The sequence below is a fragment of the Peromyscus leucopus genome, chromosome 12 (assembly GCF_004664715.2).
Source record: "Peromyscus leucopus breed LL Stock chromosome 12, UCI_PerLeu_2.1, whole genome shotgun sequence".
In the NCBI taxonomy this organism is placed as follows: Eukaryota; Metazoa; Chordata; class Mammalia; order Rodentia; family Cricetidae; genus Peromyscus; species Peromyscus leucopus.
In genome coordinates this window covers 57,354,756-57,376,954 of record NC_051073.1, presented here as the reverse complement: position 1 = coordinate 57,376,954, position 22,199 = coordinate 57,354,756, and the positions used below count along the sequence as shown (strand labels likewise).

The 22,199-nt window shown below is 44.7% G+C and overlaps 1 protein-coding gene across 1 annotated transcript in view; it reads right to left on the bottom strand.

The window, feature by feature from the left end:
- Arhgap31 (Rho GTPase activating protein 31) overlaps positions 1-22,199 on the bottom strand; it is a 112,297-nt gene that overhangs the window by 29,573 nt on the left and 60,525 nt on the right. The window contains 2 exon segments of the mRNA XM_028881600.2: positions 8,890-9,034; positions 11,740-11,842. Of these exon segments, the coding sequence (XP_028737433.1) occupies positions 8,890-9,034; positions 11,740-11,842 (248 nt within the window).

Here is a 22,199-nt window from a genome sequence, read left to right as displayed (position 1 = left end):
TCTGAGGATGAGGGTCTTTCTTTTTCCTTTTTAAAAAGATGTTTTAAAAGATTAGTTGTTTTTTTAAAATCTACATTTATGTGTGTGTGTGTGCGTGCATGAGTTATGTGTCTCACTTGCATTGGGGTGTTGAAGGAGGCTAGAGGGCATGGGACCACCCGCAACTGGTGGTTGGGACTCCCTGGAGCTGGGAACCCAACTCAGGTCCTCTGCAAGAGCAAGCGGTCAGTGCGGAACTGCTGAGCCATTTCTCAAGCTCCCTACTTTATTCTTAATTAGGTGTGATGTGCGTGCGTGCATGCATGCGTGTGTGCGTGCGTGTGTGTGTGTGTGCATGTGCACATGAGCGCGCACGCCTACAAAGGCCAGAGATGCTGAATCCCCTTGGAGCTGGAGTTGCAAGCGGCCATGAGCTGCCTACCATGGGTCCTTTGAAAGAACAGCACTTGCTCGTCACTGCTGAGCCATCTCTCCAGTCCCAAGGGCTTTTCAATTTTAAAAAGGTCCCCGGCAAGCCACGACAGTTGCCTTCCAACCCCTCCCGCTCTGTAGCCATCTTGAGCTCATAAACCACGTGCCATTGTTGAGTCTCTAACTAGCCCCAAGCTACATTTTGGGTGACTTCTGTGAGTCAACAAACTTGTGAGCAAACATTTGCTGAGTAACCATTCCAATATTTTCCCATAGCTGGAAGGGAGAAGCGTAATAATGAGTAAGATAAATATGGTCCTGTCCTTAGGTAGAATTTTAACTCAACAAAGGAGAACGGGACATAAAGAAATGACTCCGGGGGGCTGTGGAGATGGCCCAGAGCACTTGCCGTGACAGTCTGAGGACTGAGTTGAGATTCCCAGTCCCCATGTAAGGAGCTGGGCCACATGCCTCTAAGCCTATCACTGTGGGACAGAGACTGGTGGAGGCAGTGTGTCCCTGGAGCCCCCTGGCTAGTGCATCTGGTCCAAACGCCGCCGCCGGGCTTCAGACTCAGTGAGACTGCCTCAAGGGGGTACGGGAGGGCGCGAGAGAGCAACACCCCAGGCCCTTCTGCACTTATGCACACAGGTACATGCAGCACACAGGTACATGCAGCACCGCCACCCACAATGACCTTAACACAAATGCAATAAATAGTTCAACCACTATTCCCTAGGAACTCCAACTTAGCAACGTTCACTTGAGTTTAATGATTTTAACTGGATCCATGAGAAGAAATTTTGAATTTTTCCTAAAATGAATGCTGCGTTTTCTTTCCTCTGCAAAATAAGGTATGTTGGATAATTGCTTCCAAAGATAGCAGGTCCTGTGTCCTGGAAATGATACTTTATTTGAGAGAAAAAAAAAAAAAAAGGTGGTGGTCTTTGCAGTTGTGACTAAGTTGAGGACCTTGAGCTGGGGAATGATCATAGATTCTCTAGGTCACCCCCAAATGCAGTTTATAGCTGTCCTTACAAGAGAGAGACACTGTACCAGAAGAGAACTCCACGTGGAGGCAAGATTGAGGGATGTGCCCAAAAGCCCATAAATGTCAACAGATATTAGGGCTGGAAGAGGCAAGGAATGCCTTTTTTCCAGGGCCCCCGGAGGGAGCGGGAAAGTCAACTCCATGACACTGTTTTTAACTCTTGGCTTTCTGAGGTGTGACAGAATAAGTTAGTGTCATGGTTAGTTTTAATTGTCAATAACGGACACAGTCTGAACCACCTGGGAAGAGAGCATGTCAGTGAGGGGACCGTCTAGATCGGGTTGACTGGTGATTCCTTCCTTCCTTCCTTCCTTCCTTCCTTCCTTCCTTCCTTCCTTCCTTCCTTCCTTCCTTCCTTCCTTCCTCTCCTTCCATCCCCAAAGCAGGGTCTCACTACGTATCCCTGGTCGGACTGGAACTCACTCTGTAGACCAGGCTGGCATCAAATCCAGAGAGATTCACCTGCCTCTGCTGCCCAAGTGCTGGGATTAAAGGCATGCGCCACCACCGCCCGGCACAGAGGGGTTTTCTTTCTATCTTTTTTTAAAATTTAACTTCTTTGGGAGTTTCACACCAAGCATCCCAATTCTTGCTCACCTCCCAGTTCCCCTATATCCTCTCTTGTCCCTGCCCCTCCCCCATAAAAGAAAACAAAACACAGTAAGCAAGTAAACAAAAGTAAAAACAAAACAAAACAAAAAAACCCCGAAATCCCCCAAACCAAAACCAAAACCACCAACTGCTGTGGGACGGTCTGTATGTCAAATTGCTCTGATTGGTCAATAAATAAAACACTGATTGGCCAGTGGCCAGGCAGGAAGTAGGTGGGAGAAGGAGAGAGGAGAATTATGGGAAGCAGAAGACTGAGGCAGAGAAACACTGCAGCCGCCGCCATGACCAGCAGCATGTGAAGATGCCGGTAAGCCACCAGCCACATGGCAAGGTATAGATTTATGGAAATGGATTAATTTAAGATATAAGAACAGTTAGCAAGAAGCCTGCCACGGCCATACAGTTTGTAAGCAATATAAGTCTCTGTGTTTACTTGGTTGGTCAAGCTACAACCAACAACAGAAAAATCTCTTCTTTTCTGCCTCTCCACCATCTCTTGATTCATCCTGGTGGCATTGGAGGCTTTGGTGTGCCATGTAATATGCACCCCTCTGTCCCATCAGCTTTACTGGCAACTGTTCATTGCAATGAGTCACTGGTCTGGTTCAAGGCCCCTGGTTTCCGGTACACCATCCTCACTGGATCCTCACCAGAACTCAGAGGGGTTTTCTTAATTGAGGGGAGAAGACCATTCCTGAACGTGGGAAGCACTGTGAGTGCATGTGACAGTCAGGGGACAATCAGTAGGAGTCAGTTTTCTCCTTACACCACATGAGTCCTGAGGATTGAACTCAGATGGTTAGGCATGGTGGCAAGCATATGGGCTTGCCTCCCTAAACCCCTAAGGTTGCTTTTTTGTGTTTTATTTTATTTTATTATTTTATATACATGGGTAGTTTGCCTGCATGTGTCTGTGCTACTTGCATGCAGTGCCCAAGAAAGCCAGGAGAGGGCATCAGAACCCCTAGAACTAGGGTTAAAAGACTGAGCGGCCACGTGAGTGTTAGGAATTGAACCCAGGTCCTCCGGAAGAGGAAGAGCAGACAGTGAGTGCTCTTAACCTCTGAGCCATCTCTCCAGCTCTAAACTGGTTTTGTCCAGGCATTTTTGTCATAGCAACAGGAAATAAACTAAGACAGTTTGTGGTAATTTGCTACAGTAGTCATGGAGACTAGTAACTTGAAAGTTGCAGGAAAAAAGTGCTTTTTATTGTTCTACTTAGAAGGGCTCACTGTCAACCTATTTACCCAAGAAGTGGAAGAGAACCCCCTTCCCCTGTCCCGCATCCTCCAGCCCCAGTATGAGCACCAAGAACTGGCTTGCCTTCCTAAACACTCTCACAGACTGCTTTCTTCCTATTTAATGTCATACTGTGGCCAGCAAAACATTCTTCAGAAATGTGTCTTTTCCTGTCTACACAGTTTTGAAACAGTAGATTTGCTGTTTATTTGTCTTTGATGGTAGAGATGTAGCTATTTTCCAAATTTGGGATGTTATGTATAATACCACAACGAATATAGTTGTATATCAATTATTTGTGTTACCTTCTAATTATTACCCTAAAATTGGGTTCCAGAGATACTGGATTAAAGAGCACAATGTGTTTAGAACCTTGATCATGATTTCAAATGACTTTCTGGGTTGCCCACCTAATTTACATTTCCAGTAGAAGATTATAAAGATTGAGTTTTCTCACAGGCTTGCCAGCATGAAATGTAATATTTAAATTTATTTTTAAGATCATCAGTTAAGAGCACATACTGGTTTTGCAGAGAACTCAGGTTTGGTTCCCAACATTTACATAAAGCTTTTCGCCACCTGCAACTCCAGTTCCAGGGACTCAGTGCCCTCTTAGGCATGCACATGTGTGGGTGCATGTACACTCATGTGGGTGCACACATATACACACAAATTAGAACAAAGAAATCTCTAAAAAAAAGTAACATGCACGCTGGGTGGTGGTGGTGCATGCCTTTAACCCCAGCACTTGGGAGGTAGAGGCAGGGGTATCTGTGTGAGTTTGAGGCCAGCCTGGTCTACAAAGCAAGTTCCAGGACAGCCAGGATTGTTACACAGAGAAACCCTATCTCAAAATAGCAACAACAACAACAAAAGATTAACATGCAAATATATCTTTCTAGTAGTTTATACATAATTATGTTTCTCTGAATTGTCTGTTGAAGTATTTTGCTCATTTATTATGTGAGAAGTTATGTATTTTTCTTTTTATTGATAATCAGTAGTTCTCTATAATTAAGGAATATTAATCTCTTTGTCATTTATTAAGAATAGTGTATTTTAAAAAATATTTATTTATTTATGCGTGAGTGCTCTATTTGCATGTATGCCTGCATGCCAGAAGAGGGCACCAGATCTCATTACAGATGGTTGTGAGCCTCCATGTGGTTGCTGAGAATTGAACTCAGGACCTCTGGAGGAGGAGCAGGCAGTGCTCTTAACTGCTGAGTCATCTCTCCAGCCTGAATGGTGTATTTTTAACCGATGGATTCATGTAGCCCTGACTGGCTTCTCACTGGACATATGGTTGCAGCTGGTTCTGAATTCTCAATCCTTTGCCTTCATCTCCCAGCACTGAGATTACAAGGGTACACCATCAGGCCCTGCTTAAGAATATATATAATAAGTTTTATTTTATTTTATGTGTATGGGGCTTTTGCCAGCAAGTAAGTTTTCACACCACATGGATACCTGATGCCCGAGGAGGTGAGAAAAGTATGTTGAATCCTGTGGAACTGGAGTTACAGATGGTTGTGAACCATCGTGTGGGTCTCCTGGAAGAGCAGCCAGTGCTCTTAATGACTAAATCATTTCTCCAGCCCAAGGGGAGAAAAAAATACACATACACACACACCCCCCCCCACACACACGTGTTTGTGTATATATATGTATATATATGTCATTTTTCCATCAGCCTAAAATAGTTCTTATTATTAATATTTTGCATTTTAATTTTATCAGTGTATTTTTTTTTAGCATAGGAAAAGATAAAGCATATGTGGTTTAATTTGTCAAATTTAGCTCTTGTTATTTTTTTCCCTCTGCTTTTCCTGTGAGGACACTCTTCAACACTCTGAGACCTGCTAAACAGTAAGAAGGTAACTTGTTTCCCCCCATAGGTAGCTGGCTCTCAACACTGCTCATGGACATCGTCCTTCACTGTGTCTCCTGTTAGGTTACTAATGGCTGACACTTTTCAGAACCCACACTGTATTTGAGTGATGTGGGAGCTGTGAGCAGAATTTGCATCTTTATCTCCACCTAGGACTGGTACTCAGCTGAGGGTGATGGTAGGAACTACTTCATAAGGTACTAAATGAGATCCTACTCAGGAGTAACAGGTACTAAATGAGATTCTACTCAGGAGTAACAGGTACTAAACGAGATCCTACTCAGGAGTAACAGGTACTAAATGAGATCCTACTCAGGAGTAACAGGTACTAAATGAGATCCTACTCAGGAGTAACAGGTACTAAATGAGATCCTACTCAGGAGTAAAAGGTACTAATTGAGATGCTGCTCATGAGTTTACGACAGACTAAGCACTCAGTTACATGGCAGCTATTATCATTATTAACATTATTATTCCATTATCATTTTTTAATCCTCTTATTAATCAAATGAGGTAGTATTTGACTTCAGCCATGCAAGTAAGTCAGACAAAGTGTGAGAGTGTCATAGAGCTGTAGTTTTCACATCCCCAGGTTTGCTTATACCATCAAATTCATTACTGCAGTCAAAGACATCCACTAAAGGACAAATTCTGCAACATAATTAATCAGTAGGCCTTAGCTCTGTAAAAATCAGCAACCGAAACAAAACATTCCTATTTTACTTTTTAGTGTCAATAAACTGTCTAAACTCAGGTTATTTCCTTCAATCAGATGAAAAGCTGACAAAAGGTTGCCTTCCAGCATGTGTTTTCTATTTTTCCTATTCTCGCAGTCCGGCGAAAGGACCAAACAACGAATGTTGTCAGGGCAGGAGCAGGAGCGGGACGGAGGAGCTGACCCTAGGCTATCGACAGAATTACATTTCTTATGTTTCTGAAGTTTCTTATGAAGATTTCCCCTAGCCACCCACAACTCTACACCAGCAGCTACAGGTTGGTGTAGTCGAACATTTATGATTAAGGTTTTCATGAGCTTTGGGCTATTTTTCACTAGAAATCAATGTATTCTGTGGGTCAGGTTATGAAAATTAACATACAAAAGAGCTAATACTATAGTCATACCATTAAAATAAACACCACTCTTGAATTCCCTTCCTTTCAAGCCTTTTAAAAAATTACCTTTCTTGCCAGGCGGTGGTGGCGCACACCTTTAATCCCAGCACTCGGGAGGCAGAGCCAGGCGGATCTCTGTGAGTTCGAGGCCAGCCTGGGCTACCAAGTGAGTTCCAGGAAAGGCGCAAAGCTACATAGAGAAACCCTGTCTCGAAAAACCAAAAAAAAAAAAAAAAAAAAATTACCTTTCTCTTAAAATATTATTTGTGTATGTGCGCGCGCGCATGTGTACATGTGTGTACACGGGAGCCATGGCACATGTATGCATGTCACATGACACCTCTCTCTCTCTACCACGTTGGTCTCAGAGATGAACTTGAGCTGGGGTTGTTAGGGTGGGCAGCTGAGCCACTTTGACATCTCAAGCCTGCCTTTCTTTTAAGGTGCATGTGTATGTATGTAACTGTGCCTTGTGAGTTTATGTGCACTATATGTGTGCCAGTATCCAAAGAAGCCAGAGGGTGTCGAGCCTCCTGGAACTGGAATTACAGGTGGCTTTTAATGACTGAACCATCTTTCCAGCCCTCCCAAGCCTTTCTTAATATACATTTATGTCTCTTGGTTTTTTTTCTCCCCTACTTTTCAATGATCACTGTGACCTTGTTCCTGTATCAGTGAAAACACTTAAATCCATTGTGAGTTCCAAGCCCACCTCTTGAGAATAATCATTCATGCCAGGCCGTGGTGGCGCACGCCTTTAATCTCAGCACTTGGGGGACAGAGGCAGGTGGATCTGTGTGAGTTCGAGGCCAGCCTGGTCTACAAAGTGAGTTCCAGGATAGCCAGGGCTACACAGAAAGACCTTGTCTTAAAAACAAAAACACCAAAAAAGAATAATGATTCATTTACTTCTGCGTGATTTTGAATGAAGCAACCTTTCATGTGGTCAAAAGTTTATTACAGGATATTGAGAAACACCCTGTCACACCACTAGAGGCCAGATTTGGTTCATTTCTATTTATGATGCTAATCCGAGTGGTCCCCTGACCCCTGCCCTCCAGCACTGCGCAGGCCTTGCAGGGATGAGCAAGTACCTTCCCGGCACTCCTCTGATCTGTTCTCATTTCTTTCCTCCCCAGACTGGATGATGTGGTCCAGTATTTTGGCATCCCCCCTCCCTCTCTTCTTTTGCTTTTCCATTAACCCCCCTGTTCTACAATCTACCTCTGTAGGCGTATGTGTTAAGCCTGATTTTTGCTTTCTTATTTATTAGTGTGGGAGCCCACAAAGGTTTCCTAGTGAGATCTGAGCTTGCTTTACACAGCAGGGCTGCATTAGAAGATTGCTTGACCACATGCATGGTCACCAGGTGTTTGGGATGGTCTGCACTTGGCTGTGCTGGGGGAGGTCTTTTGCTCCACCCCTTGGCATTCCTTTAAAAGCCCTTTAGCAGAGACAGAAGGGGCTGGTGGGTTTTGATCCAGGCCCTCCCGAGGCTATCCTGTGTTTCTAACTGTCTCTCTCTTCTATATTTCTATCTAAACTCACTTCTCCCTCTTCAAGAGTACCCTGGGGGGAGGGGGAGAGGAAGCTGGTTCCCTCAGTTAAAGCTTTTAATCACTATGCGCTTGGTATTAGTTTTCTTTATAATACCTTCAAACAAAATCTGTTCTTGTCAAGTCTCTCCTTTTTTGCCCTCTGCCTGAGCGCCCCCCCCCCTTGTCCCCTGCCACCCACCAAAGCCTCTCTCTACATTCATGTCTCATGTGTCCTGCACACCTCTTTCCCCCTTTCTGGGTCTACACTCTAGTGTCCTAGCCTGTACCTACACTTACACTCACTTACATGCACGCACGCATACACACATCAGGAGCGTGCATCAGGATGTGAGTGAAAACATGCAACCTTTGTCTCCCTGTGTCTGGCTACCTTGCCAAGCCCGCCTTGGATGCTAGGATGCCGCCCTTCTGCCCTCGGCTCAGCAGCCCACCATCCTGTCCCATCCTCTCTCGCCTGGTCCGGGTACTTTCCCATTTCCTTTCTCTTCTTAGCTTTCCGACCTATCTTTTGATGTTTGGGGGTTCTCTCTCTCCCTTTTCTACCTACCGGTCTCTCTCCCTGAGCCCAACCCCAGACACAGCAGGAACACTCTTTTGAAAAGGAACCATCATGGCGTCTAGCAAGCACGGGGTTGGGGGTGAGAGTGGGGGTGGGGGGGTAGGGGGGGTGCTCAGATTCCTGCCCTGCCTCTGTTGTGTGACCTTGGGCCAGCCACTTTACTCCTTCGGTTCTCAGTTTCCTCCCTGTACAATGAGGCACATTCAGTTGGATACACAAAGACATAATTTCACCCAGCTCTTAAAACAAACAGCATCATTCTGAAAACCCAAGAAAGAAACGGTTAGCCAACGGTCCCACAGCTCCCCTTCCCTCGGCCATCTTACGTCCACCGCTGGGCTAAGATAATGCCAACCAGCTGGCGAGTTTTATTATTGTTATTTCAGTGTCGAAACTGCCCTTGGCCGGTGCCTGCATCCCACCCGCTCACCACAATGAAAAGCCAAACACTCACCGTGAACTTCTCATAGAGCTCGTAGGTCAGGAGGGGGTTGGGCAGCTCCCTGAAGTAGAGCTTGCACAGGGAGCCCACACAGTGGATGTCTTGGAGGTACACTTCCCTTGTCAGATCTGGACCTTGATCTGAGCCAAACTCTTGCCTGAAACAGCACAGACGGAGACATAACAATCCCAGGGACCATGTGCTCCGTGTCAGCAGCTGCTCGGAGGCATGGGGGTGTAAAAAGAGCCCACATTGCTGATCTGCCTGTCCTCTTGACCTCCGTTCTACTATGGGCACCAGGAGGCCATTGGAGAGACCCCACTTTTGGAGGCTGAGGCTTGCTTGGAGGTAGGCTGTGACTTGAAGTCAGAAGGCTCATTTGAGAACAGATTTCCCCCACAGCACTGTATCCATCCGGGCCTTGGTCACGAGCACTGGCAGGGTATGAAAAGTTTGCCCAAAGAGCCTACTGAGATTTCAGTTTTCCCAAGACATTACTCAAAATTAAACTTTTTTTTTTTTTTTTTTTTTTTTTTTAACCAGTGAGACCCAAAATGGGGGAAGTGGGGTAGGGTGGGGCGGACCAGGGTGGGCAGGGTGTCATGTCTTATCATCGATCTCCACAGTCTTGTCACAAACTTGCTTCATCTGGATAGTCAAACCCAAGGCCTGAGGACCTAACTCAACTACCTCTCTGATGCTCAGTGGAACTTTCTGGGTTGTTTGGTGGTGACTTTGGCATGTCCCACGAGTGTGGGACCAACCTGAGCAGTTCACAGTGGGATCCTAGGAACACCAAGATAATCTGGCTCCAGGTTCTGTGCTCTTTCTTTCTTTCTTTCTTTCTTTCTTTCTTTCTTTCTTTCTTTCTTTCTTTCTTTCTTTCTTTCTTTCTTTCTCTCTCTCTCTCTCTCTCTCTCTCTCTCTCTCTTTCTTTCTTTCTTTCTTTCCTTTTATTTCATTTTCTTTTCTTTTGCTTTTTTTTTTTTTTTTTTTAAACAGGGACTCACTGTGTAGGCCAGGTTGGTCTTGAACTCACATCATTGCTTCTTCAACCTCCTGAGCGTTGGGTCACAGGCCTGTGCCACCAGCCCCAGTTTAGGCTCGGAGTCAAATTAGAAAATATCCCCTTACAAGGTTACATGAATGTACGGCCTCAAACCTTACATCCCTGTAAACTACATATATGGTTTTTAAATGACAAGTTTTAGTCTGAGGTACAGAGTGAGACCCTGTCTTAAAAAAATGAAGAAGTCAGACAAATGGTTGGGTGTGGCGGCCCATACCTTCATTCCTAGCTCTTGTGAGGCAGAGGCAGAGGCAGAGGCAGAGGCAGAGGCAGAGGCAGAGGCAGAGGCAGAGGTTTGTTTGGTTTTAAAACCAAACAAGACAAAATCCTAACAACAACAATAACAAAAAGCACACTTGTAAATTAAATTACATATACACAGGTTCACGAAAGCCCAATAGGGGTGGGGTATAGCTCAACATTAGAGCCCTTGGCTAGCATGCGCAAGGGTCTAGGTTTCATCCCAGCACTACAAAATTAAAAAAATAAAATAAAACAACTATACTTGTAATAAACCAATTTTTAAAAAACATCCATAAAAGTGTTTTATTCTTTGCTATAATTTAATTACAAGTGAGATTTGGGGATGAAGGACCAAAGAGAAGGGAGAAGACGAAACCTGAATTATATAATATATAATAAGCATAATATGTCACAATTTACATACTGATCTTGCAGTGAGTGTTCTACAGAAGCAGGAGGATTGCCCTGAGTTCCAGGCCAACCTGGGCTACAGAGTAAGATCCTGTCTCAAAAAATGTTTAAATGTATATTCTTATTATTTTAGAATTGATATTTATAATTAACAAATATATAATAAATATATTTTTTAAACCACTAAATATTCTTTTGGTATTATAAATAATAAGCAAAATAATAAGCCTATTGCAATAATCACAGAAAAATACCTATATATTTCAATATATTTCATATATTCTAGATACACTTTATACATATCTTTTTTTTCAAGTTAAAGGTTCTTTTTTTTTTTTTTTTTTGGTTTTTCGAGACAGGGTTTCTCTGTGTAGCTTTGCCCCTTTCCTGGAGCTCACTTGGTAGCCCAGGCTGGCCTCGAACTCACAGAGATCCGCCTGGCTCTGCCTCCCGAGTGCTGGGATTAAAGGCGTGCGCCACCACCGCCCAAGTTAAAGGTTCTTATACACCATCCATTTAAAAAAATCACTGGTATATGGGGAGGTGAAAGGCACACTTGCCATTGGTTGTATATGGAGCTCAGAGGACAACTTTGTGGATTCAGTTATCTCCTCCTGCTTATGCAGGTTCCAGGGATCAAACTCAGACCACTGGGCTTGCTCAGCAAGCATCTTTACTTGTGGCGCCATATCGCTGGTCCCAAGTAACTTAAAAATATCAGCATTGATTAGAGAAATGTACGATTATGCAGGCTTCTAATTTCTCAACCATCTGAAATATCAAGAGCGCATCCAAAGAAAACCTCCTCAGGGCCTTAGAGTTCTGAGCACTGTGTGAGGGGCCCTAATCTGACTGGGCTTTAGAAAAAAAAAAAACATGTTTCCTAACTTGTAATTTAGATCATGTGAGGTAAATCCAATCCGTCAAAGACGGATAAACCCTACCCAAGACAAAGAAAAAGGCGTTTTCCTTGGAAAGAATTCCACCAGGCTGGGAGTCTCCTGATTAGAGTTAGGATTGCCAGGCAGCTGCACCTCCCAGAGGCCATCTTTCAGTTTCCTGGGACTCCCAACAAGCTCCAGCAGAGACACAAGAAAGGCATGATCCCTGGAGACGCCTGGGTTCTTCCCTTGGCTTACCTTAGCCGCTGGATGTTTGAGGTGATGCCTGAGAGACGATAGATTCCATCGACAATGCCGTGAGTCTCTATGAACTCGGCACAGCTCTTCAGCACATATGGAACTAGGTACAAGGAGAGAAAAACAGGCAAGTATTAGATGTAAATCTGTCCTGTAAAGATTTCCCCCTTACCATCCAGGTTAAGTTCAAAGAGAAACAGGGTGGGACTCAGAAGAGTTACAAGTGGCAACAGTTGCTTATAAGTGCTAGGCAGTGCTAATCGGGGGTTGTAAATGCTCCTGTGTTTGTGGCCTGGTGGGCGTAGTGGTGTATGTCTGCACTCTGGACATTGGGGAGTTCAAGGTCATCCTCAGTTTGTAGCAAGTTTGAGGACGGCCTGGGCTATGAGACCCTGTTTCAAACAAACATACAAACAAACAAATAAAATACCCGCTTCCATCTTCATATTAAGAATTTTTTTTTTTAATCCGTAGGTAACTGTTGTATGCCTTCCTTTGAAAGATGAGAACCCCAATCCTTCCTTCTAGTTATTTATTTAAATGGGTCATGTTGCAGAATATTCCTTTACACGGTGTGAAGATGTGTCACTGTGATTGGTTTAATAAAGAGCTGAATGGCCAATAGCTAGGCAGGAAGAGGTTAGGTGGAACTTCCGGGGACAGAGAGGTCTCGGGGAAGGAAAAAGGCAGAGACACCAGAGGACACGGAGAGAAAACAGGAGATGCAAGATGGAAGAAAGGTAAAAAGCCATAAGGCAAAATATAGATGAATATAAATGGGTTAATATAAGAGCTAGTGGTACAAGCCTAAGCTATAGGCCGAGCTTTCATAATTAATAATGTCTCCATGTTATTTTTCTTTTTATTTGTGGCCCAAATAAAAGTCTGACTACAGGGTCATATCTAAAAGACTCTAATATAGCCTCTTGCATTCCCACCCTCCCAGGTTCAGAGCTCTGGTGGTAGAGAATGACTGTGTTGTTCTCTCCTGGATTGACCTTGAGGGGCATCGTCAGAGTGACAGAATGATACCTGTCTTTTAGATGCACAGCAAGTCATCTGCTACTTGGGTCCCTTGACCAGTCTGCCTGAGGTCCCCTTGTGAAAGTGTGGTGAATGGTGACTTGGTGTGGGACAGCCTAAGCCGCAGACTAAAGTTTTTTTTTTTTTTTTTTTTTTTTTTTTTTTTTTTTTTGTGGCTTCTTGGTACCTAAAGGTGACACAGGTCCTCCATGAACTAAGGATCAGTTAGTGCTGTGCCAGCACTCCCAACACACACCCAAACCTTTCTTGGATTGGAGTAATGCCAATTCATTCATACTTATTGCACAAGCTTAAGCCTAAATACAAGTCCATACTGGACTGGATCTTTCTCATTTTGAGATAGGGCTTTGATATAATACTCAGGTTAGCCTTGAACTCACCAAGCTTCCTAAATATTGGGCTTATATTGAAGCTTTGTCTAGGTAGATACTTGGTGTTCAAATCCAACATTCTACCTAGACACAAGGTATTCAGTTTCAACAGTCTCATTAGTGTTACTGGGTGCTGGAGGATCTAACCCAGGGTTGCCAGATGCAAGGCAAGAACTCCCTCACTATGCTGTGCACAACCTCACACCACTGAATTCTCCATTACAACGTCCTCAAAGCATTTCCTTTCTCTTGCTGCTTTGCAATAATTGTAACCTAGGCACTTAATCAAGTTCATCATTCTTAAAAATATCCTGCCCATCCCTCAAAGGCTAACACATACCAGGACCTCTCCCTTCAAAAACACATCCTTATTTTGCCCCTGGCTTATCCTGCAAGACGGGAACTGGGGAGAACCTTCCAGTTAACCCAGGTACAAAGAGGTCAGGGAGTGGATTTTGGATTGGAAATATCAGATGCCAGAGATCACAGAGGTGGATTCACTTCCTGTGAGTGAATAGAGGGTAGGGGTGGGGTGTGGGAGCAAGCCAGGCTCCCAGCTCCTCCTCCCATCTTTGAGCAGAAAAGGTACAGTTGGATCTGCTTTATTACATAGGAAATTTGCTAAGTCTGTGTGTCTTACACAAAGAGTTCCAGTGCTACACACACACACACACACACACACACACACACACGAAATTTCTGTTGTGTAAGCAATAGCTGACTCTTCCAACATCACTCAAAGCTCTTCTGTAACTTGTCACATGTGGCATAGGGCTGAGAATGCAGACTTAGACGCCAAACTGCCTTTGTGGCCTGGGATTAGAATATATAACGAAGGCATCAGTGACATTACCCTCATGCTAGGACTGAAATTATCCATTTAGACCAGATCCTGGACATCAGAAGTATTCTGGAATGACAGCTGTTATTTCTTTTTGTGGCTTATGTAGGACATGCATTTATAGTTCTATTTTCTTGGTGACTACAAAGTTTAGCTCCTCCCAGCCAAATGAACTGTCAAAACTCATCTCCACGCCTTGGAGTGGCTGCTGGTCCTATTTGAGAGTAACTGTGCTTCTGAGAAGTCCCTGTGTCTTTAGGTAACTCTGAGGCACAGAGACATTGCATATTTTATTATTTATTTATTCATTTATTTTTAAATGTGTAGTCCAGGCTGGCCTCAAACCTGCCTCTGCCCACTTCAGCAAATCCTACCAGCATGCACCACCACAAACAGTGGCATTGCATATTTTAGAGATGGGGAAGTCCATTTTAGAGATAGGGGAAGCCCTTGTTCACAGTTCTATGTGAATGGGAGGTACTATTATAACTCCTCCCAGAAAGAGGGCATGGCCCCAGTCCCAAACTTGTTAGCTGTCCTGGATTCCCATCTCGGACCATGTGGGAAGGTGCAGGTCTCCATTACTTTTAGCAATGGGGAAGGAATCACTCCATCTCCCCACTTAGGGAAGCCAAGTGTGTCCTCTAGACACCACAGCTGAAAAGCCACTGGCCTAGCTTAGAGCTTGTGAACTATAGATGTACACACACCCCAAAGTGTTCTTGCCAACATGCACATTCCAGTTCAGTAAGAAGGTGAAGATGGGTGCAGGGAGTGCCAAGGAAATTACTTTTTGAGTAAGTTCTGAGGTAACACTGTGCTGCCAATCAGCAGTGACACTCAGGGCATCGAGGGCTTAAAGAGAGATGGTATTGGGGGGCATGGTGTTGCTGGGGCCACCAAGAGATGGAGATGGAGAGATGGCTTAGCATTCACTATAACGTACTCCTTTCCCGGAGGACCTGAGTTTGGTTCCCAGCACCCACATTGAGTGGCTCACAATCACCTGTAGCTCTGGCTCCAGGGGATCTGTGGGCACCCTCACAAACATGGCATGCACACACTCTCACACACACACACACACACACACACACACACACACACACACCCCAAACGACTTCACCAAGGGTTCAAGGCTCAGGATGCCTTAGACTGCTGTTTCCATGGTTCAAGGACAGTTTAGGATTCTGAGCAGGGTAGAATGCGGATAGAAGCGAGCTGAGTGGCTGCAGATGGATAGAAAGTCTCCCATGTCAACTCAGGCATGGGGAGGAGTGACTCTGGAGGTCGGGATCACTGAGTTTGGTCTGTGAGATCTATCTGGGTCCCAAAGAATGTTGAGTCTCTCCCACACAGGTCCACACAGTTGCTAGGATACAGCGTTATCATCTCTGAGTTGTTCCATGGACCCTTTTCTCAAGCTCCCTTTTCTGGTTTGCGTTGTTTTCCCTGGATCAGCAATCTTGGAAGTTACCTTCTAATTAGCACAAAGGTTTTCCACAGATGGCTCTGACAGAAAAGAAAGTCTTCCACATGTCCTATTTATGGAGTACCATGGGTCCCTTGTGTCCCTGCATCTAACCTGGCACAAGTCAAACACAAGTCTACACTGATGAACGAAGTGGTGAGTCTCTGCGATCCCTGACTCCTCCAAGAGTTTAGAGTAGAAAGGGCCACAGTAAAGCTTTCCATGTCCCTCCAGAAGTTGTGACTGTGAACAGCCTCAGTTTCCTGGTGGCTAGGGTCTGGGGTAGATGGGAGCAAGCACAGTTCTCTTTGGACACTGTGGGGTGGTTGAAGCCACATTCTTTCAGAACACATTAAATTGCCTTTGTGTTTTAGGGGCACAGGCATGCCCCTTCGCTGCTCTTATTTCTTCTTCTTCTTCTTCTTCTTCTTCTTCTTCTTCTTCTTCTTCTTCTTCTTCTTCTTCTTCTTCTTCTTCTTCTTCTTCTTCTTCTTTTTGGTTTTTCGAGACAGGGTTTCTCTGTGTAGCTTTGCGCCTTTCCTGGGACTCACTTTGTAGACCAGGGTGGCCTCGAACTCGCAGAGATGCGCCTGCCTCTGCCTCCCGAGTGCTGGGATTAAAGGTGTGCACCACCACCGCCCGGCTCTTATTTCTTTTGAGTCAGATGTCATCCCTCTCTGGGTTCTGTATTCCTGATCTTCAAGTAAAGTGTGGTGAATTATAACTCAATAAAACTTCTTAATATACGTATATGTGTATATACATGTATTATATATGTATATATGTGTGTTTTATACACACACACACACACATACACACAAACACACACATATAGATAAACAGGGACAAAACGTAGTATAAGCCACAAGTGACAAGCCCAGGGTTGTATCTCAAAGACATGAGGATGGGTAACAGAAGTCAGTCCATTGAAGTTCATTTGGCATGATTCCACACATAAAAAAATCCCAAGAAATAGGGGCTAGAGAGCCCCAATTATAGGAGGCTTCCAATCCCTTGTCAACATTTAACTGTTTTCTATCTTTTCTCATGGTCATCCTTCTGGGGACACATTGGTATTTACTGTGGTTTTGATTTGCATTTCTCCAATGACTAACAATAAAATAAATAAATGTAGAAAACTTGAGATATAACTCAAATTATGTAAAAGTTCTCTTTTAACATGTTGGATTAAGTTGTCTTTGTTTTTTTTGAAAGTACATTTACAATGTAAGGAACCGTCACACTATCTTATTGTAGAACATTTCATTAACCCCTCTCCCCTCAAAAAACAAACAAACAAACAAACAAACAAATTATTAGTTACTACCCATTCTCCCTCCCTGGAGCCCTTGGCCAGCCTTATATTTTCATGGCTTTCCCTGTTTCAGACATTTTACAAAAATGGAATCTTACAATGTGTAGTCTCTGGATGAGCTTTTTCCCACCTAGCATAACATTCTCAAGGTCCATCTGCACTGCAGCATGCATTGGCCTTCTGCTCCTTCCCGTGGCTGAATATATTACTCTAACCAAATTCTTCATCTTGCGTATCCATTCACCAGCTGGTGGAAAATTCAGCTGTTTCCACTCTCTGGCTAATATGAACAAAGAAGATTCCTCCATGTGTATATTTTGTGTGTGTGTGTGTGTGTGTGTGTGTGTGTGTGTGTGTGTGTACAGAAAAGGTTTTTTATTTTTTTGGCTATAGATCCAGGAATGGGGGTGGGGTAACTCTACATTTCATTCTTGGGAAACTGCCAAAGTATTCTTCAAAACAGTTCCCACTGGCCAATCGAGGAGGATTCCAATCACTCCACACCCTTGTCAACACTTGCTATTGTCTATGGTTCCCCATGGTCATCCTCATGGGATGTGCTGGTATTTACTGTGGTTTTGATTTGCATTTTGCTGATGGCTAATGATGCATAGTATCTTTCTCTGGGGTGATCAGCCATTTGTGTATTTTCTCCGGAGACTGTCTTTCAACTCAAATTTTAGTCGAATTGCTTGTCTTTTTGTGCAGTTATAATAGTTCTTGAAATATTCTGGATGTGAAACCATCATCACATCCACTTTTGGCAAATGTTTTCTTCTAAGTGGTGGGCTGTCTTTATGCTTAAATATTTTTTTTAATTTAAAAAATTTGAAATCATAATATAATTACATCATTGTCCTCTTCCCTTTTCTCTTTCCAGACTCTTCCGCATACCCCTCCTTGCTCTTTTTCAAATTCATAGCCTCTTTTTTCATTTATATATTGTTACATGCATATATGTATATACATATGTATTCCTAAATATAACCAGCTCAGTCTGTATAATGCAACTCATACATATGTTTTCAGGGCTGACAATTAGATAGTCAATTGGTGTGCTCTTCCCCAGAGAAGGCTATTTCTCCCACTCTCAGTAGTTCTCTGGGTAGGGTTGAAGCCTCGTGGTCTTCTCTTCACTCACTTTGGCATGTCTGTTGGTGCTGTCCTTGTTCAACTTATTATGTCTAGTCAGCCATGTACACGGGTATAGGGTCTAACCTTACAGGGAAATACAGCATCAGTACAAACTCCCTGACCCTCTGGCTCTTACAAACTTTAACCTCTCTCATCCACAATGTTCCCTGAGCCTTAGGTGTGGCAGTGTCTTGTAGATGTATCTACTGGGACGGGGCTCCACAACTCTGCAGTTTACTTGGTTGTGGTTTTCTGTCGTGGTTTCTGTCTGTTGCAAAGAAAAGTTTCCTTGGTGAGGGGTGAGGACTACACTTACCTGTGGGTGTAAAGACAAATATTTAGAATGCAGTTAGGGATTTTGCTGGTCTAGTAAAGTAGTGGTTGTAGGTTCTCCTCCAAGATCCATGACTTCATGATCATTGAGTAACTTAAGGTTTTAAAAATTGATTTATTTCATTTAAAAATTAATACTTTTTCAAGCATAGTGGTATAAGCCTCTAATCCCAGCATTGGGAAGACTGAGGCAGGCAGATCTGTGTGTTCAAGGTTGGCCTGGTCTACTTAAAGAATTCCAGGATAGCCAGGGCTACAAATTAAGACCATGTCTCAAAAACAAGTGTCTCAAAAATAAGTAAATAGATAAATAGATAAAATTAATGTCTTAAGCTAGCATACAAAGACACATACATAGATAAGTAAAATTTTTTTTTTTTTTTTTTTTTTCGAGACAGGGTTTCTCTGTGTAGCTTTGCGCCTTTCCTGGGACTCACTTGGTAGTCCAGGCTGGCCTCGAACTCACAGAGATCCGCCTGGCTCTGCCTCCCGAGTGCTGGGATTAAAGGCGTGCGCCACCACCGCCCGGCTTAATAGATAAGTAAAATTTTAAAACTCAATTTTGTCATTGGCAACACTGTCGTTGTTAGCGTTTTTGGTATCAGGAAGAGAATTTATCTCCAGTGTATGTTGTGTGTATGCCTTGCTCCTCCGCTAACACACGCACAGGAAATGATGCTGCCAACGATGCAAACTGCTGCTTGTCACAGATCAGGGCACCCCAACGCAGAGGTGAATTCTCCTTTGGGATCTATCGGTATTCCATTCAAGGCCTTGAACTCACAGAGATCCGCCTGCCTCTGCCTTCCGAGTGCTGGGATTAAAGACGTGCGGCCACCACCACCCGGCTAGCATTTTCTATTCTAGAAGCAGAGCCAGCCCAGCAAACAGACGAAGTTCATCTCTGTTTTGAAACATGAAAGTTGATTCAGGAGAGGCTAGGCCAGCTGCCCCACACCGCACAGCTCCCCAGTTCCGAGCTGGGCTCCAACCCCAGCTTTGTCGGATGCCACAGGCCATGCCTTTTCTGTGACGTCACTGGGGTGCGACGCAGAACGGAGAAAGTCCCAGGCCTACCAAGTCTTTCTCTTCAGGACAGGGCCTGTTAGCCGCGCTGCCTGGGGAGGACAGAAGAGCGGTCCTTGGCTGCCAGAGTGACAAAAATTCCACCACCACAGGCCAACCTAGGTGTTAAACATCTCTACTCAGGAACCACTTAAAGTGTCTTTGGAAAGGTTACAGAAGAATACAAGTGGCTTTTAAAAAATGAAAAATACTTCCAGAACTGGGTGTGGTGGTACACCCCTGTAATTCAAGCTGGAGGCAGGAGGTCAAGGGCAGATTGGAGTATGAGAAACAGTATCTACCAACTACCAACAAAAACAAAACCCCAAACCAACCAATCAGCCAAGGAAAAAAACCCTGCCTTGTTTTATATATTAAATGGCTGGGGGGTGCGGATGGGGGCTGGAGAAGGGAACGAGGACACCACTGGAATGTTAACAGTGACTGCCTCTAGAATCTAGAGTCTAGATGGTGGAGAATAAATGGCTTGCTTTTCCAAGTTTTCTGAAGGAGCAGTGCTTTCTAAAACTGGGGTTCTGAAGAGCAAGTTGGAAGAAAAGAAGCCGGAGGCCTTCCCGAGACCAGTGAGGCAACGTCATGTTTGCGGAAGTGCTTCTCAGTGCTTCCCATGAGGCGATTGCCCTCATTAAGTAGAAGTGTTTGCCCAACCTGCTGGCAAGACCTCCAAGGACCAGCCCTGTTCTGCCCAGGCTCCCCGGAAAGACTCCAGTCATGAGCCTGTTCCTAGAGCTCAGGGACCAGGGGGTCCTCCCCTCACTACCTCCAAGGTCTCAGATGCCAAGTCAAGCCACATGGGCCTGGATACTGTCACTCTTTTTCATCCATTGCTGGGGGCAGTCAGGACAACCACCTTAGGAGGGAATTATTCACCCTGTTATACAAACGAATGCACAACTTAGAGGTATTGAGCAACATGGCCAATGGGAAAAGATCCAACAAAACATGTTAAGGGCTTTAGACAGGCACACAAGATTGTAACTGGTGCGTTTTTTGTTTTTGAAGACTGAGCACAGTGGTGCGGTATAGGCAGGGATTTCGGGTTTTGGCCAAGTCCAGGAAATAACGTGCATTTGCAGGACTCCAGCTGTGCGAGAGGGATCATGTTAGAGAGTGCTGAACCTGGACCTTCACACTCGGGCCTTACTGTGTTAAGACAAGTGGGATAAAGGTGGTGGTGGTGGGGCATGGGATGGCAGGGAAGTGGCGGGAGCCGGGGGGGGGGGGGAAGGGCAGGGGGACGGGATGGACGGACAGATGGACCCTGTCTGAGCCATGCAATGGAATTCTAACCCTGAAACAGGACTGATTTGAAGTGATGGGATATGCACTGTGTGTCTGAGGAGTGCTTGGTCAGCTAACTGCCTGGCACATAATAAGCACTCGGTGCATGGTGAACAGAGGATGGTATAAACAAGGTAGAACCAGAGAAATAACGCTGCGAACCCCAGGAATGCTGCCTAGACCAGTCTGGTGGAAGAAGGCTGCAGGTTAATAGGGGAGTTTTTAAATGATGGCCAGGAAAGATTGCATTCTGTCTTGATCTGTACAACCAGGTAAGTCTTTCCAAACCACCACCTGGACGATAGTATTCCTCTTTGTGAACATGCTGCATGGCTTCTCTAGAGTCAGTTCTCACCCAGGCAGCTCCCGGGCTAGATCTGCAGCTGCCTTGAGGGGCAGACTCTGAGAGGACAGGACCGACACAGGGCGCCTCCGGGTGTATGTATATGTATCGGGGTGGGGGTGGGCGTAAGCATGCTGCTGAGCTAAGTGTGGAGTGCAGCGAAGAGGCTGTAAGGAGTACCCTGCTTGGGGCCTTGAGCTGGGCTAGTTCACCTTGCACATGGAAATCCAGGATTCCTGTCTGTTTGCTGACAGTGGAGGCTGCTAGACTATGTGTAATTTGAAAAGATTATTATTATTATTATTATTATTAAATCCTTTCCATTATCTGTCTGTGAATAAGGCTTTGCTCTTAAGGGATGTGTATGGCAGGCTCCTTTCTGCCAGGCTTGGGTGGCTCACAGGATAGAGCTCTTTCAACCTCCAACACATCCCCCAAGCCCCATTTGTAAGCAAGAACAGATCGTGTAAAATGCATAGAATCCCAGCTTCACTGCTTAAAAGAGCACAATCATTCTGACCCGCCAGCCAGAGACTGTACTTGCAGGGACCAAGGAGGTGGCGCAGCTGGCAGAGTGTTGACCTAGTCCAGCACTTCGTAAGCAAAGGCCTGATGGCTCATGCCTAAAATCCCAGCACTTGGGAGACAGAGGCAAGAGGTTATCCTTGTCTACATGTCAAGTTCAAAGCTAGCCTGGGAGATCCTGTCGCCATATGTACACACACACACACACACACACACACACACAGAGATATACTGGTATATATACACACATACACACATATGTACACACACACACACACACACACACACACACATGTTTGCTGGACAGGCAGCTTTATTGCTACCAGCTTTTGAAGGAGCCTTTGAGTGAAACCCCTCCCTGGCAGTGGTCACACATACCTATAGACAAAAAGTCTCAGGGAGAGGAGGAGTAGAAACCCAGGAGGCCAATGAGAGTCAAACAAGAAAATAAATCTGTTTCTCAAAGGATGCTTAACTGACATCAGTCACCTTAAACTGGAGGACAACGAAGCCTGCTCCTCCCTTGATCACGTGTCCAGGCCACAGTTACTTGCATGTCCCCAGGGCGGTTGGGGCAGGGATGACCAAATGCTCTTGGAACCACAAGCTTTGTTATTATTTTATTTTATTCTCATAACTCTGAGGAGGAGGCATTGCTATTCTTATTTCCTTTAAAAAAAGAAAACACTGTGTGTCTGTGTGTCCCGTCCTTTCAAAGT